General features: G+C 45.1%; 1 protein-coding gene across 1 annotated transcript in view; it reads left to right on the top strand.

The window, feature by feature from the left end:
* Positions 1–2,183: 2,183 nt before the first annotated feature.
* RASL11B (RAS-like, family 11, member B) overlaps positions 2,184–13,201 on the top strand; it is a 16,979-nt gene continuing 5,961 nt past the window's right edge. The window contains exon 1 of the mRNA XM_009335214.1: positions 2,184–2,289. Coding sequence (XP_009333489.1) covers positions 2,184–2,289 — 106 coding nt within the window. The remainder of the gene's footprint in view (positions 2,290–13,201) is intronic.

Below are 13,201 nucleotides of genomic sequence, written 5' to 3'. Positions count from 1 at the left end.
CCTCCTTTCAGGTAGTTGTAGAGAGCAATGAGGTCTCCCCTCAGCCTCCTTTTCTCCAGGCTAAACAACCCCAGTTCCCTCAGCTGCTCCTCATAAGACTTGTTCTCCAGACCCCTCACCAGCCTCGTTGCCCTTCTCTGGACACGCTCTAACACCTCAACGTCCTTCTTGTAGTGAGGGGCCCAAAACTGAACACAGTATTCGAGGTGTGGCCTCACCAGGGCCGAGTACAGGGGCACTATCACTTCCCTGCTCCTGCTGGCCACACTAGTTCTGATACAGGCCAGGATGCCATTGGCCTTCTTGGCCGCCTGGGCACACTGCCGGCTCATGTTCAGCCGGCTGTCAACCAACACCCCCAGGTCTTTTTCCGCCAGGCAGCTTTCCAGCCACTCTTCCCCAAGCCTGTAGCGCTACATGGGGTTGTTGTGGCCAAAGTGCAGGACCTGGCACTTGGCTTTGTTGAATCTCATACAGTTATACAACCCTACATCTTTTTGGACATGACAAATGGACTGGTTGGGTATAAAAGCATCATCCTTCCTACTGACTGTGGCTGACAGCAAAGTCCCTGTGAAGCTCTGTGGGCCCCAGACAGTCCTGTGGAAGTCCTCCTGAAGCTGCTTTGGCCATCCCACAGGAGAGGAGCACCACTGACACAATGTGGGGGGCAGAGTCTCCATGCTTTTTACCTCATCCTCGATTCAGCAGTCGATGGGTGGCTCTGCCTTCTTGCCACGTTGAGAGAAGTTAATCCCTGCTAGGGAATCATGGGACTTCACTCCCAGAAAGCTCCCCCAACTTTCATCCTTTGCCAGCACAACCTGGCCTCACTTGCATACCGAAAGCACCTGCACATTTTTTTGCAAGCCACCATTTTACTAGCAATGCGTCAGACCTTGATAGTGTCCTTCATCCACCCACCTTAGAGTACTTGATGATGATGGGAAACATTATTGCCTCATTCCAGAGATGGGGAAAATGAAGAATCAGGTAATTCAGCTTGCTTTTGATATAATTCAGAACTGGAAGTAATACAGCATTACCCCAAACAGCTAGGTGAATGTTTCAATATTTATGGTCCATTGGAGAGGGCTAACTACATGTTTTATAGCTAGGTGAACAGCAGAGCATGTTTTAGAAATGCACAGAAGCTTCTTGAATGGTGCATAAAGTTCTTTCTTGATTTTCCTGCAATTAAGAAATCAGCTACATGTACCATTTTTTTTCCTTATATTTTCGTGTACAGCATGTTTCCTCTTGGTAAAACTGACTGAATACTGGGGACTCCAAGAAGCAAGTATGTAGAAAGGCATTAGGAGGAGGCTGAAGAAACCTCCCAGAGCAATGGGGCTGATCCAAGAGCTCATATGGTTCTTATATCAGTGGTCTTGTTTGGGGTTTCTTGCAGAGTCCCACTAATCTTACTCTGGCTCTCTCAAAAAACCAGTATGTATCACAAAAACATAGCCTGCTAGTACTTGATACAGCACATATTGCTTCCATTTGTCTCCTTGAAAGATATTGTGTTTCTTTACCTGCAGTTTGTCTTCTCCGTGGGCTGAAGTATGTCTGAGCTCGGAGCAGCTTGCCTTAGTTGTGACTACAGCGTATGCCAGTTGGGTCTGCTCTTTCTTCCCAAAGGGCTGCAAGGCAGGACAAGTCCGCTGAATTTGGCAGGTGAACAACAGCCGTTTGGTGACTGTAAGAAAAACAGCTGCTCCTCGGTTTGGAAGCTGTTGCTGGATCGCCCAGTGAATCAGAGCGTGTCCCTCACTGCTTCACAACAGCTCCGCTCCTGAGAGCACAGCCTTGCAGCGAGGCCAAAAACAAGCCTCGTAGTGTATGGATTTTCATCTTGTAATAACAGCTTCATTTTCTAGACGTGAAGTATATGTCCTCCAGTAATATGTGATGAAATGTAAATTGTATGTGTTCTGTATCCAGCCTTGTCGCCCGCGCTGGCAGTCTCTCCCTGGGAGCCTCAACAGCCCCGCACACCCGCGATGCTTACGTTTTCTCATACATCCCCCAACAAAGCCATGCTTGAAGCCACAATTTCCCCTACAAGCAACCAGCAGCTTCTTGCATGATGACAGACCTTTGTGGCAATTAGCCAGGGGAAAATATGTGAAAAAACATTGAGGGAAAAAAAAACCAAAACAGAAAAAACCCTCGTGAGCATGAACAGACTAACTTGTCCTGAGAGCCAGGGCTTCCTGACCTCAGACCCAGGCCACTTCATCTCTCACACAGCATCACCGCTGCGTGCCAGTGCCCGTACCACCAGTGAGACCGTGAGCCGGTGCACACCCAAACCTGCAGCAGGCTCTGCTCTCCTCTCGGCACCTCTGGGGCAGCAGCCAGCAGCTGCCTTGGGTGTCCCGTCAGCACTGGTGGGGGATGGAGGAGGCTCCGGCTTCTTGCCAGATGCAAGCCCTCAGATGCGAGGGTGGCCTGGCACAGAAGCCTGCAGGAGTGCCGCCAATGTGGGAGCCGTGCTTTTGGCTCAGGATGCCAAAAGACAGCTCGAGGCATGGGGCAGGGGCGGGCAGACACGTGCAAGGGCTGGGCTCGGCATATGAGTTTCTATGGGATCGGAAAGTGGTGGTGGGGGAAGGCATGGAGTCTGGTTGGACTTGGCTCGGTGTTAGGGCGTGTGGCATAAGTATGGAGCGAGGGGATCAGGACATGCTTTGTCCTGAGGTGTGACCAGAGGCAGGCCCATGATCACTGCTGTTTGAGGTGTCCGCTGCCTCTTTACATCTTGGTACCTACTGCTGTCAGTGGTGGCACTCAAAGAAGTTAACTTTGGGCACCTCAGATCTAGGGAGGCACTTACCTCCCGGAGGCCCTGAGCCAAAGCCACCGAGCTCCAGAAACCCTAGTGATGTCAGGAAGCTTCGGATCTGGCTGTGCGCTGAGACGGCGCTGAACTCAGCAAAGAGAAAGGTTTCTTACCTCTTCTGATCTCCCCGTCCCACCTCCGGCTGCCCATACACCTCTCTGCTCAGGGCAACAGCTAATTTGTTTTCTGAGGCAGGTGAACTGTGTCTGCATTTCCTTTTGCTGCTTGGACGGCAGGAGTCAACAGTCACCAGCAGAGCCAGGAGGTGGGGCTGGCAGCAGGGCTCATCTCTCAGCGCGTGAATACTGCTGCGTATCGTTGTTGTAGCTCGTGATGACTGACAAAACTCTGAGGATGTAACGATTGAAGCAACTACCTGCAGAACACAGCAGTATGGCACCATTTAAGAAACCTACGTATTATGGACTGCAAAATATTATATGCATATAGACGCCTCACTTTCCGGACTACTACCACAGGCTCTGTAACCAGCCTGCCCGCAGTGTCTGTCTCTCCCCTGTTCCAAGTGCTGGCTGCAATTCACTTTCGCTTCTTTTGCAGAATTTGTTTTCCACTCTCTACTTGTTGCATGCTTCTTTTCTCATATTCAAAGAGCTTTTCCCTGAAAATAAGTTGGGCACTTTTTCAAGTTCAAGTGGAACTACAAGCCTGAAACACAAACCAAGACTCACATAATTTGCCTTTGTGTTTTTTTTAAAACAGTAAGACATGATAAATAAAATATCCTTGCTTAGTACTACTTTGCCAGCTAAAGGACAGTCTGTCCTAATGTTAGGAAAAATTGTAAGCTAAATTGGCATAGATGAGCTGCTGTACAGCTTCCAGAGAGTCTTGAAAAAAATTTTTCTTTCTGTAAACACAATCTCTTATTATAACTCTGAACAAAGGTTTCTACTTCTGCAAACGATTTGCTAGTCAAAGAAAGTGGGACATTCACTAATAAATGTAAATGTTGGTTTAGAAAATACTGTATGAGTAGAGTTAGAGAAAATTATGCTCTATTGTAGTCTCAGCCAGTTGTTCTTTTTTTCCCCAGAATACTTTTACTGAGTGCTGAGTTTTTTTCAGGAGTTCTTATCTCAGAGTTAATTATAACATTACAATCTGTCCCAAATCAGTAATAATGTAGTTGTACTGCTTGCTGAGCAGACAGGAGAATGAATTGCAACTTCAGTTCTTTCATAGCTGATTCATACACCAGAAGAGAATGAATCTTTTATGTACAACTGCCTTCTGGTATTTTGAAAGAATACATATTTTGAAACAGCTGAGATTGCAGTTACTGCTCAGATACAAGTGAAAAACATTCTAGTTATGTGTTAATGTTTTATTCATGGCTGCACGTAATATCAATGCAAAATACTTCTACTTCTGTTACAAATCCCATTATCAGTTTGTGATGTTTCAACTATTTCAGATGCCAAGACGTGAGAGAACGTGTGATTCTAAGCAGTGGGTCAGCTGTTGTCTATATCTACAACTAAGTAACATGGCTGGAATAACACCTCATTTGACTGGTTCTCCTAATTATTTTTGTACAAAACCTATTCCCTTTCATGCCCACAAGGATTCAGGAGAGATGCTGACAATAACTACTGGGGAGAATTACTATTGTTTGCAGTTAGACCCGCAGATACAGTGATTCTTTGTCTAGAACGCAGTAAAAACCCAATACATTTTAAATTTCAACATTGTCTAATCTTCCAGTAGTTGGTTGTAGTTGGAATTGCTCTTAAGCCTGACTTATTACACATATTTTTCTATATGCTCTTAGCAAGCATATAGATTGCTTTATAGCTAGCTTAATGCTGATTCTTAGTATTCATTTCAGCAATTTGAAATCATATCTTGAGTTACAAGTTAGTCTTGGTCAGAATTCTTTTTCAAATTAAAAGGAAAAATCTGTTTTACAAATGCAACTGTGAAAAAGCATACATTTTCCCAGACTTTCTAGATGCTGTTTTTTGCCCAACTTCAGACTATTGGAATGCATTGTGCAGTGAATAATCCTATTCCTATACCATGAAAATTAATGTAAATTTTGTTACAAATAACAGAGGTGGAACCAAACCTGCAGCAAAATACATGTACAGTGGCATATAGTGGAGCATTTGCTTACATACTTTAATGAATAAAGGGTAGTACTTTGCATTTAAATGCCCTTCAATCTTAAATTTAAAGTGCAGTGTATTTCAAGTTGATATTTAATGGAGACTGTAGCTCTGGTCCTCCCTTTGCCACTTAATATAAGAAGGCAGAGAAGTCCTAAGGTCAGAGGGAGCCCACCGGTAGTTAAGCATGCCATCGCTCTGCAGCCTGCTCCAAGCACAGGAAAGCGTCCCTGATGCAAAAAGCACAGAGCGTTGTCATTAGGTCTAAGCAGGAGCAATACTGAAATGAGGATGAGCCATTGGCTATCTTGGTTGTTTGGGTTATATTCCAGAGGTTTTTATGTTTTGCAACAGCAAAACCAAGCCCAGTCCTACTTCCTAAATGGTGTCTTGTCCACTGACGAGACCCTTGGAAGAGCCCAGTCACCTGCTGGTATGTGTAAGGCTGCCTGCAGTCCAAGCTGCCCATCCCATCCGGACAGGGAGCAATTGCTGGGTTGTATTTGCATCCCTTCCACAGCCGCCCTGCAACGGTGTGGCTCCCTGGACATCAGGAATGAAGGAAACACCGTGTTAAACCTACTCACAAGAAAGCCAGATAGGCAGTCCCTCTGCCTTTAGCCAGCTGCCTTGCTCCCTTGTCCTCACACTCGTCCCTCTCAGCAAACCTGCTGTCCCGGCGTGCACCCGGGAGAGGGGCCTTTATCAGTGGCAGTAGTTTAAGCACAGGTTTTCTTTCACATCTTCACCTGTGTCCAACAAGCATCAGTAGCGATGGGCTTTATTTTAGAAATGTGAACAGAACCTTCCTCTCAGGATGTAGTTTCAACCCAGCTTGAATTACAAATGATTTCTAGGGAGCTGGATAAAACTCACCCCAAGCTATGGTGCGTCAGTGCACCAGGCACTCAGGCACAGCCTGTCCTAGGCTCGTACCCCTACAACTTCTAGCTTGAAGCTAGAAAATAAGTTATTCTCTGTTAGTACTTTCCTTTCTCATTTGGTGGAGATTTCTGTAATCAATTCTGTAAAAAACCCCATGACTAATGGATTCATAAATTGAGAGGGTTTTTTGCTTTTTTGTTTGTTTTTGAGAATTCAGCGAGACTGTGTTAAAGGTAAATTGCAGCTCAGCCACAGAAATCCATCTCCAGGATATTTCAGGCAAATGAAAGTATTTGTTTTCAAAGGTCCTGAATATTTTAGGGAGAAGGGAAAAGTGCTCTGGTGTAGCATAAGAAACGAGTGGAAATGCTTTCCTTCTATCCGGAATCGATGCTTTCCTATTAATAAGATGGCATTAAACCTTAAAATGTGCAATTGAATACACCGCAGTGGCAGTGTCCCCTTCGACTTTGCAAGCAGTGCAATTACTCTGAAGCCTGCTGGTGGGGGAGGCCCTGCCAGGGGTGAAGGGAGGAGGAAAGCTGGCGGCCGGCGGGACCGGGGCCCCATTTCCTTCCTCGCCTGGGGACCCATTCCAGCCATACCACGCCGCAGCACTGCAGGTAGCACAGGGCAAATAACTCTGGGCTCTGAGCAAGAAAGCAAATATAAAAATGACCATGAAAATTGCCCAACCGGTTAAAACTGGTTCCAGCCAGGAACTGAAGTCCTACCTTGAAATACTTAAATCCCATTTGGACGGCATAGATTTACATTCCAGATGAAGAATTAATGGCTTTCACACAATATCCTCAGCAGAGATGCCCCAGCATACCAACCTCTGTGTTTTTGGTAGATGGAATTTGTAATTCCTCCAGGAGCTGCATTCTTCTAAGTGTTACTTCTATTTTTGGACTGACTACTTGCTTTATTTAGAAAAAAACTTGTGCTCTTGTCAAACCATAGAGTCTATATGAGTCATCTATACAATAGCACTAAACTTCTCTGTTATGGCACAATTCATCATAATCACAAAGGGATTTATAGAAAACAAACATAGCTGACAGAGTCTGCTCTTAAGCTTCCTGTGTTTAATCCTTGTGCATGTTTAGCCACCTGACCAGTGTATTGTTGAAAAATGGTTTGTCATTAAACTGTTGGGTGTTGCAGTAGCTCCAAAGTCTCATTTTTTTTGCTAATAAAAATGAATGCCATTCCTCTGACAATTTTCGGCTGACTATCTATAGTCATCTGCCCACATAATAATTGAAATAATAATAATTGAATAATAATAATAATTTTAATAATAATTGAAACTTTGATGAATAAATTTTTTTTTAAGGCTGTTAAGGCTGCCTTGTAGGCAGCAGTGCTTGCTCGTTTAAATACCTTAAACACATCCTTCACAAAGCATCACCAATGGGCTCTAGCCTCAGACAAAACAGAATATAGAAATTTATGATATAGAAACACGGTGAAGCAAAACGTAACCAGCTTCTTGTACCCTGCATATCTATGTAGCTTACTAGTAGTGTTTCCCAAGGGGGAATCATTTACTTCCCAACCCGCCCCATTACCTTTTTCTTTGTTTATCTAGTTTGGATTATTGACAAAATATTTTGGATCACCTGGTTTCTTATGGAAATCTCTATAGTTGCAGGCTTTTTTTTTAAACTGTTACTTACAAATTGTCAACAATAATTGCATTTTTAAAATGGTATGTGGATCCAGTTCCTACCAAAAGGCAGTAGGAGTGGAGTGCCTAATTCCTTTAGGCATTTAAAGTCTGCAAAACCCACTCATAAGGCAAACCCTCTGATGAGCTGCTCCTTGCTCTAAGGAGCTCCCCTCTCCTCCATGACCACTCTTGTGTGAGCTGGCAGCAGGTCATTATCATCTCCCCTCACAGAAACCAGTTGCTAGGCTAAGCAAGCCTGTCTTTCCTCCTCTCTTCTTGTGAAATAGGCATTTCTTCCCCTGATTGCCCTGATCGCAGCCCCTCGCTGCACCAGCTGCACCTGGAGCACAGGTGGGAAGACCTGTGCCTGGTATTCCCAGGGAGCTCCCACCCATCCCACCGCCCTTCCCTGCCGGGTACCTGGCCTAACATGCTTTACCGTCACGCTTGCGTCCCATATACTTAGGTTGCCTCTTTTCTCCCCAGTTTCAAGGAAGCCCTTGGCCCAGGTCTCTGACATTTACAGAAGCAAGCTCAGAGACCTGGTCTAGCGTGTGGTCTGAGATGTGGCTCTCTCAGTCTTCCTGTCAAAGTTGTTCCGCTGCCCTGAGGGATGTGATGTTCATTCAGGTAAAGAGAGAGAAGGACTCATTCCTGGTGGTTCAACCGCTCATCTCAGAAACTTCAGGGCTACAGCCCCTGCTTCAATGCAGCGTGGCCACGAGACTTTGCTACAGAATATTTGGGGGTATAAAGCTCTGAGGTGTTTCAAGATGAGGTAGCAACTGAAAGGGGCTTAAGCGGCATGTACATAGCGGACTTATGCAGCCTGGTCCACTTAACAGTTTGAGCTTTTCTCACGTTTCTTTGCTATACACCATGACAAGCCTATGAAGGAGTTAGTAATTCCTGTACTAAGGGAATACTTCCTGTGTTGCATCATGGGCTGGTTAATTGAGGATTTAAAAGAAATGCTGAATAACTTCCAGATCTTCGAGTATATTTAGGTGCTCTGTTCCCATGGGCAAATAGAAGACAGACTGCCAGTATGACAGGAGACAGTGTAATGGTATGACATTGTGCAATTAAGACTGTAACAAAATGCATATGCATGTGGGAGGATGAGTAAAGGTTGCCCAGGCAATCTTACTTCTGGCATTTCCTATATTTTCTGCATTTGACTTTGCAACCTACACATTCACTCATCATAACTTTCTGTTGTAGTATGTAGGCATGATATGAATTTACATCCTTCTTGCTAAAGAAGTTATATTAGAAATGTAAAGCTTTCAGTATCTTTCCACTTCAGAACAAGGTCAGCTCAAGCCCAGTGAGAGCTTGTGCCATCCTGGCGGACCCCCACGAGCATGGCAGGACATGCGCACCCAGGGCCTCCCACCAGCAGAGCTGCGGGGCCAGCCGCTGCCTGCCCAGAGGTGACAGCCGAAACCTGGAGAGGTGGTAACTGAAACGCTGCCTTCCCTCTAGTTTCAGGGTGCGACTTCTGCACCAGTTTGGTAAAAAAAAACTGAGTAAAACATCACTCCAGTTAAAGGATCCGCAGAGCTTAGACTTGCAGATGCCGAAAGCTCTTCATTTGCTTAGCAACTGAGAGAAGCTGTACCAGCCCCAGCGCTCCTCTGCCGGTGTAAGCATCGTCCTACGGTTTGCCTGGCACAGCAGGTCACTTGTCAGTGACCTTTCCTAATATAACCCAGGCGTTAGCCCCTTGACAAACTGACTCTGTTGTAACACAAGATGAGATTTAGAGAGGCCGGCAATGGCACTTTAATGCCACAGTTTTTAGAGGGCTTAACATAGATCCCGAGGCATTCCTAAAATGGAAAACAAAAATTCTGCTAAGTGCTCTCATACACATTTTTGAATGAAGCATTAGAGTTTGTATTAATTCAAGAGATTCCGTCATCAGGGCTTTTTTCCCCCCTTTTTGGATCAAACTGGCATTCTGTGTGCAGAAAAACTGCCTGTACTATGGGGGCACAAACCAGCACAAAATAAATTACTGGCAGCAGATGGGCAGCCCTGAATGAAAAAGAAAACCCTGAGCTTTCCACTTCTTGGATGAGAGTTTGGGAACGTTACATAAGGAGGAAATGGGGGGAAAAAATGCAAGCTTAAGAGAAGATAAAATCTGATTAAAATGCAGACTAATATAATTGCAGAACATTACTCAGGCTTTCTTGTGGAGAGAGAAAAATGTCTGATATTGTGCTGCTATAGAAACCACGTAGAGTCTGTGGGTAGGTGAGGGTGCATGGAGCGCGTCCCTCCCTCCCTCCTTCCCTTCCCTCCCTTCCTCCCTCCCTCCCTCCCCCCTTTCTCTGCCCTGGAATGAAGATCCTATCTTGCTCAGTAAGCTTGGCCTTCGCTGGCCAGGAGATCTCTCCCAGCACAGAGAGAAGTTGTTTTCCTGTTTATGTAGTTTCTTTTAATATCTCTGTTCCCTCCCTCTTTTGTTCTGCTCTGGGAAGGTGATGCAGGGCTGTGCCAGGGGAGGGGTAATCTCTGGTCTTCTCGGGCTTTTCGCAGGGGTTGGTCAACTGGGCCCTGTATGTTGGGAGCGCGGGACATACGTACTGTGCCACGAACAGAGAGCTTTCTTCTATTTACTCCTGTAAAGCCAAAGAGAGAATTCACGGTACTTTGGAAAGTAAATACTTATCTGGAATGAGCAGATGCTGGCCGTGTTTCTGAACACCGTGTCCACAACACTTGTTTCTCTGAAGACAGGCATTAGGAGTTAATTACCAAAGCACTAGATAACAAAGTAAGGTTCATTCCCTGGCTGCCGGTGGAAGTGTCTTTACGGAAGGTGTAAGCTGCATGCAAGCTTACCCTCTGAACAGTGGCACAAAATAAACTATAGAAATGCGTCCCTGAAATGTGGAAGTGTGTATTCACACCAGCTCCGACCCATGACCACCCGGGCTAAGACCTTGTCTCTGACAGCAGTCACTTCTGCATAACTGAGGGGAAGACATAAGAAATTTTGTATTAAAGAGGCTGATAGCTGAGAAAGTGTGTCCACACCGTGTTAGAGTTCTTTCCTCCTTACTGAAAAGACTGGTTCAAAATTTGAGATTAATTTACTGCTGCTTACGAATTTTATGCTAGCATAAAGTACAGTAAAACTGCATTTTCTCATAATTTATAAATGTACACTCCTTCTTTGTATAGTGATAATTTTAATTTTTGTCCCAGTGCCCTCCTACAACAATTGACTCAGTGACTCAATTACGTATTTTACAAGAACGTATTTTGTATCTCAGTTTTTCCAGAAGTTCCACCTTTCAATCTGGTTGGTTGTTTTGCTTTTGGTGTTCTGAAACAGAGGGAGAAGATCCCATTCTCCAGTTATTTTAGCACTTTCATCCAGTCCCTAATTAATCAACTCCTTCATAAAACTGGTTTATTGAGGTGCCGTCTCATTTTCGTCACCGTTTCCCATTTCCCCTTTTCTACCATACTTTACCCCTTTACATGTTGGAGACACCACTGCTGCACGCATTGCTACGTGTTAAGCCTAAATATTTATTTATGGCATGGGTTTAGAATATTGTCTGCAGGCCTCTAGAAGGCATCTCTTGGTCACCCAATCTCATCGCCACTGCAGTCATGGAATCCCTTCTATAAACTCCTCCAGCTCCATTTCAAAGAAGTCTGACTTGATTTTGCTCCAGCCACTCTTGCCAGAGGGCTGTTCCAGCGTTTTGCTACTCTGACTGCAGAGATGAGCTTATACCCACTTGTTCTCATCCTGACATTGGCCCTTAGTTTTAACTAAACTTTCCTGGCTCCCCCTTTTCCCAAGCCCCGCTTTCTTTGTTTTGCCAAACTGAATACACCAAGTGTTTTTATCTTCCTCTGAAATGGGCTGTCCAGTCCCTGATCATCACAGCGGGTTTTGTCCAGACTTGTTCCACTTTGATTTACTCTTGACTGGCTGACAGAATCACACATCGTACTGCAGATCTTTTCTGAAATTGCTTATCTGACATAACTGGGTTTATGCTTCCCTTTTTACATAGGGGAACATACATTCCTACTCATCTTGCAATTAACTAGTCTTTCTTTTCCAAGTTCTGATCTCATAGTCAATGGAAGAAATTTTTGTGATTAATCTCTGCACGTCATTAGTATGATCAAATTTAATTATATTTTCATCAACCCAGTTCTGAGAGGCATGCGGTTTCTCCAGTATACTATTCCCACCCCTGTTTGGACCGGTGATGTCTCCTACTGCTGTCTGCCAACAGCAGATTTCATTAGCACGCTCGTGTTCTCGATGACACCACTATAATGAAAATATGAAGGACGACAGAGGCCTTGGTGAATCCCACAGAGCAGCTTTCCTTCAGTCTGATGCTTCCCATATAAAACACGCCTCTGTCGTTGTCTCTCGATCCCCACATTCTTCTGCTTAAACAGTCGTTTCCTGTCTGGACAGTATCAGGTATTATTGACCCCAAACAGATTACAGCTACCGCATTTCCTTTCTTTAAGGAAAAGGGGAACAAAGTTGTATCAGGGAAAGATATCATGCCGAAGCAACATTTCATGTAATCCCATGCTTGATTTTATCCCATTTATTCCCATATCTTTAATTACTCTTTCCTTCAAAATCTGTCCAAATTATTGTGAATTATTTCCTTCCCTCTATTTAATGCAAGTATTCCAGAACGATTAGAGGGCAACAGTAAAACTTCTTGCTCCTTCCACCCTCATCTTCACACACTTGGCCTGTCTGCACTCTGGACGAGATCATTTGTTTTTCCCCACTGCAGTAATTACCCATGGCTTCCTTCCCATTACGCATCCTCCTTCCGCTCCCATCTTTCACATAATCGTCTCTATTAAAAATGGAGACAAAATGCTTGTTGGTTTTGGAAATATTGCCAGACTTCAATCTGTATGCCCCTCTGACTGCATGACAGCCCTGTTTCTTCTTCCCTGGTTGAAGTAACCGCTTCTAGCTGCCATAATTTATCTTCCGTATGTCCTCAACTTGAAGACGAAGCTTCCTTAGGAGGGTGATCCTCCTCACTCTTCCCTGTAGGTTTTCTATTTCCAGTGACCTTAGTTACCAAGCTGCCCGGAGATCTTCTGTGAAACCTTTCCCCTTTGCTTAAGATATAATGTCCAGGTCATTTCTGCTGCTCTGGCATAAAGAAATCCAGTCTTTCCTTTGCATTCGGTTCCTTGAGTGATTCTATCCTGCTCTGTTACCTCTCTCCTAGCAGGCTTTGTTTCATGTGTGGGCAGGTTTTATTCCTCCATTTTGCTGCTCAGGCTCCCTGCTCATGCCGGCAAGGGTTTCGGGCGCTGAGCGTCGACCACTCCCCGCTCCCAGGCCGGCACCGTCCTGCGTTTCCCACCCACCTCCCATTTGTATTTCTCCTCCCTCGCCATCACCTTCTGCTGTTTCTTTAACCATTGCCTTGTCCATGTTTTACTTGATCTTTTTCCCTATTTCTGGGTATTCCAACCAAGCTGAGCGGGCACAGACCTCTCCCCGCCTCCTCCCTTGGTTTCAGTTCTTCCCTCCGCAGCTGCCGCCGTTCCGATTTCCGTGGGCGCCTGCTCGGGGCGGTTATTTCGAAGCCCTTGCCCAGGGCAGGGCTGGGAGGGAAGGTTAAA

Source organism: Pygoscelis adeliae, unplaced genomic scaffold (genome assembly GCF_000699105.1).
Source record: "Pygoscelis adeliae isolate BGI_AS28 unplaced genomic scaffold, ASM69910v1 Scaffold21, whole genome shotgun sequence".
Taxonomy (NCBI): domain Eukaryota; kingdom Metazoa; phylum Chordata; class Aves; order Sphenisciformes; family Spheniscidae; genus Pygoscelis; species Pygoscelis adeliae.
The sequence above is the reverse complement of the archived record's forward strand: the minus strand, read 5'-3'. Positions and strand labels throughout refer to the sequence as shown.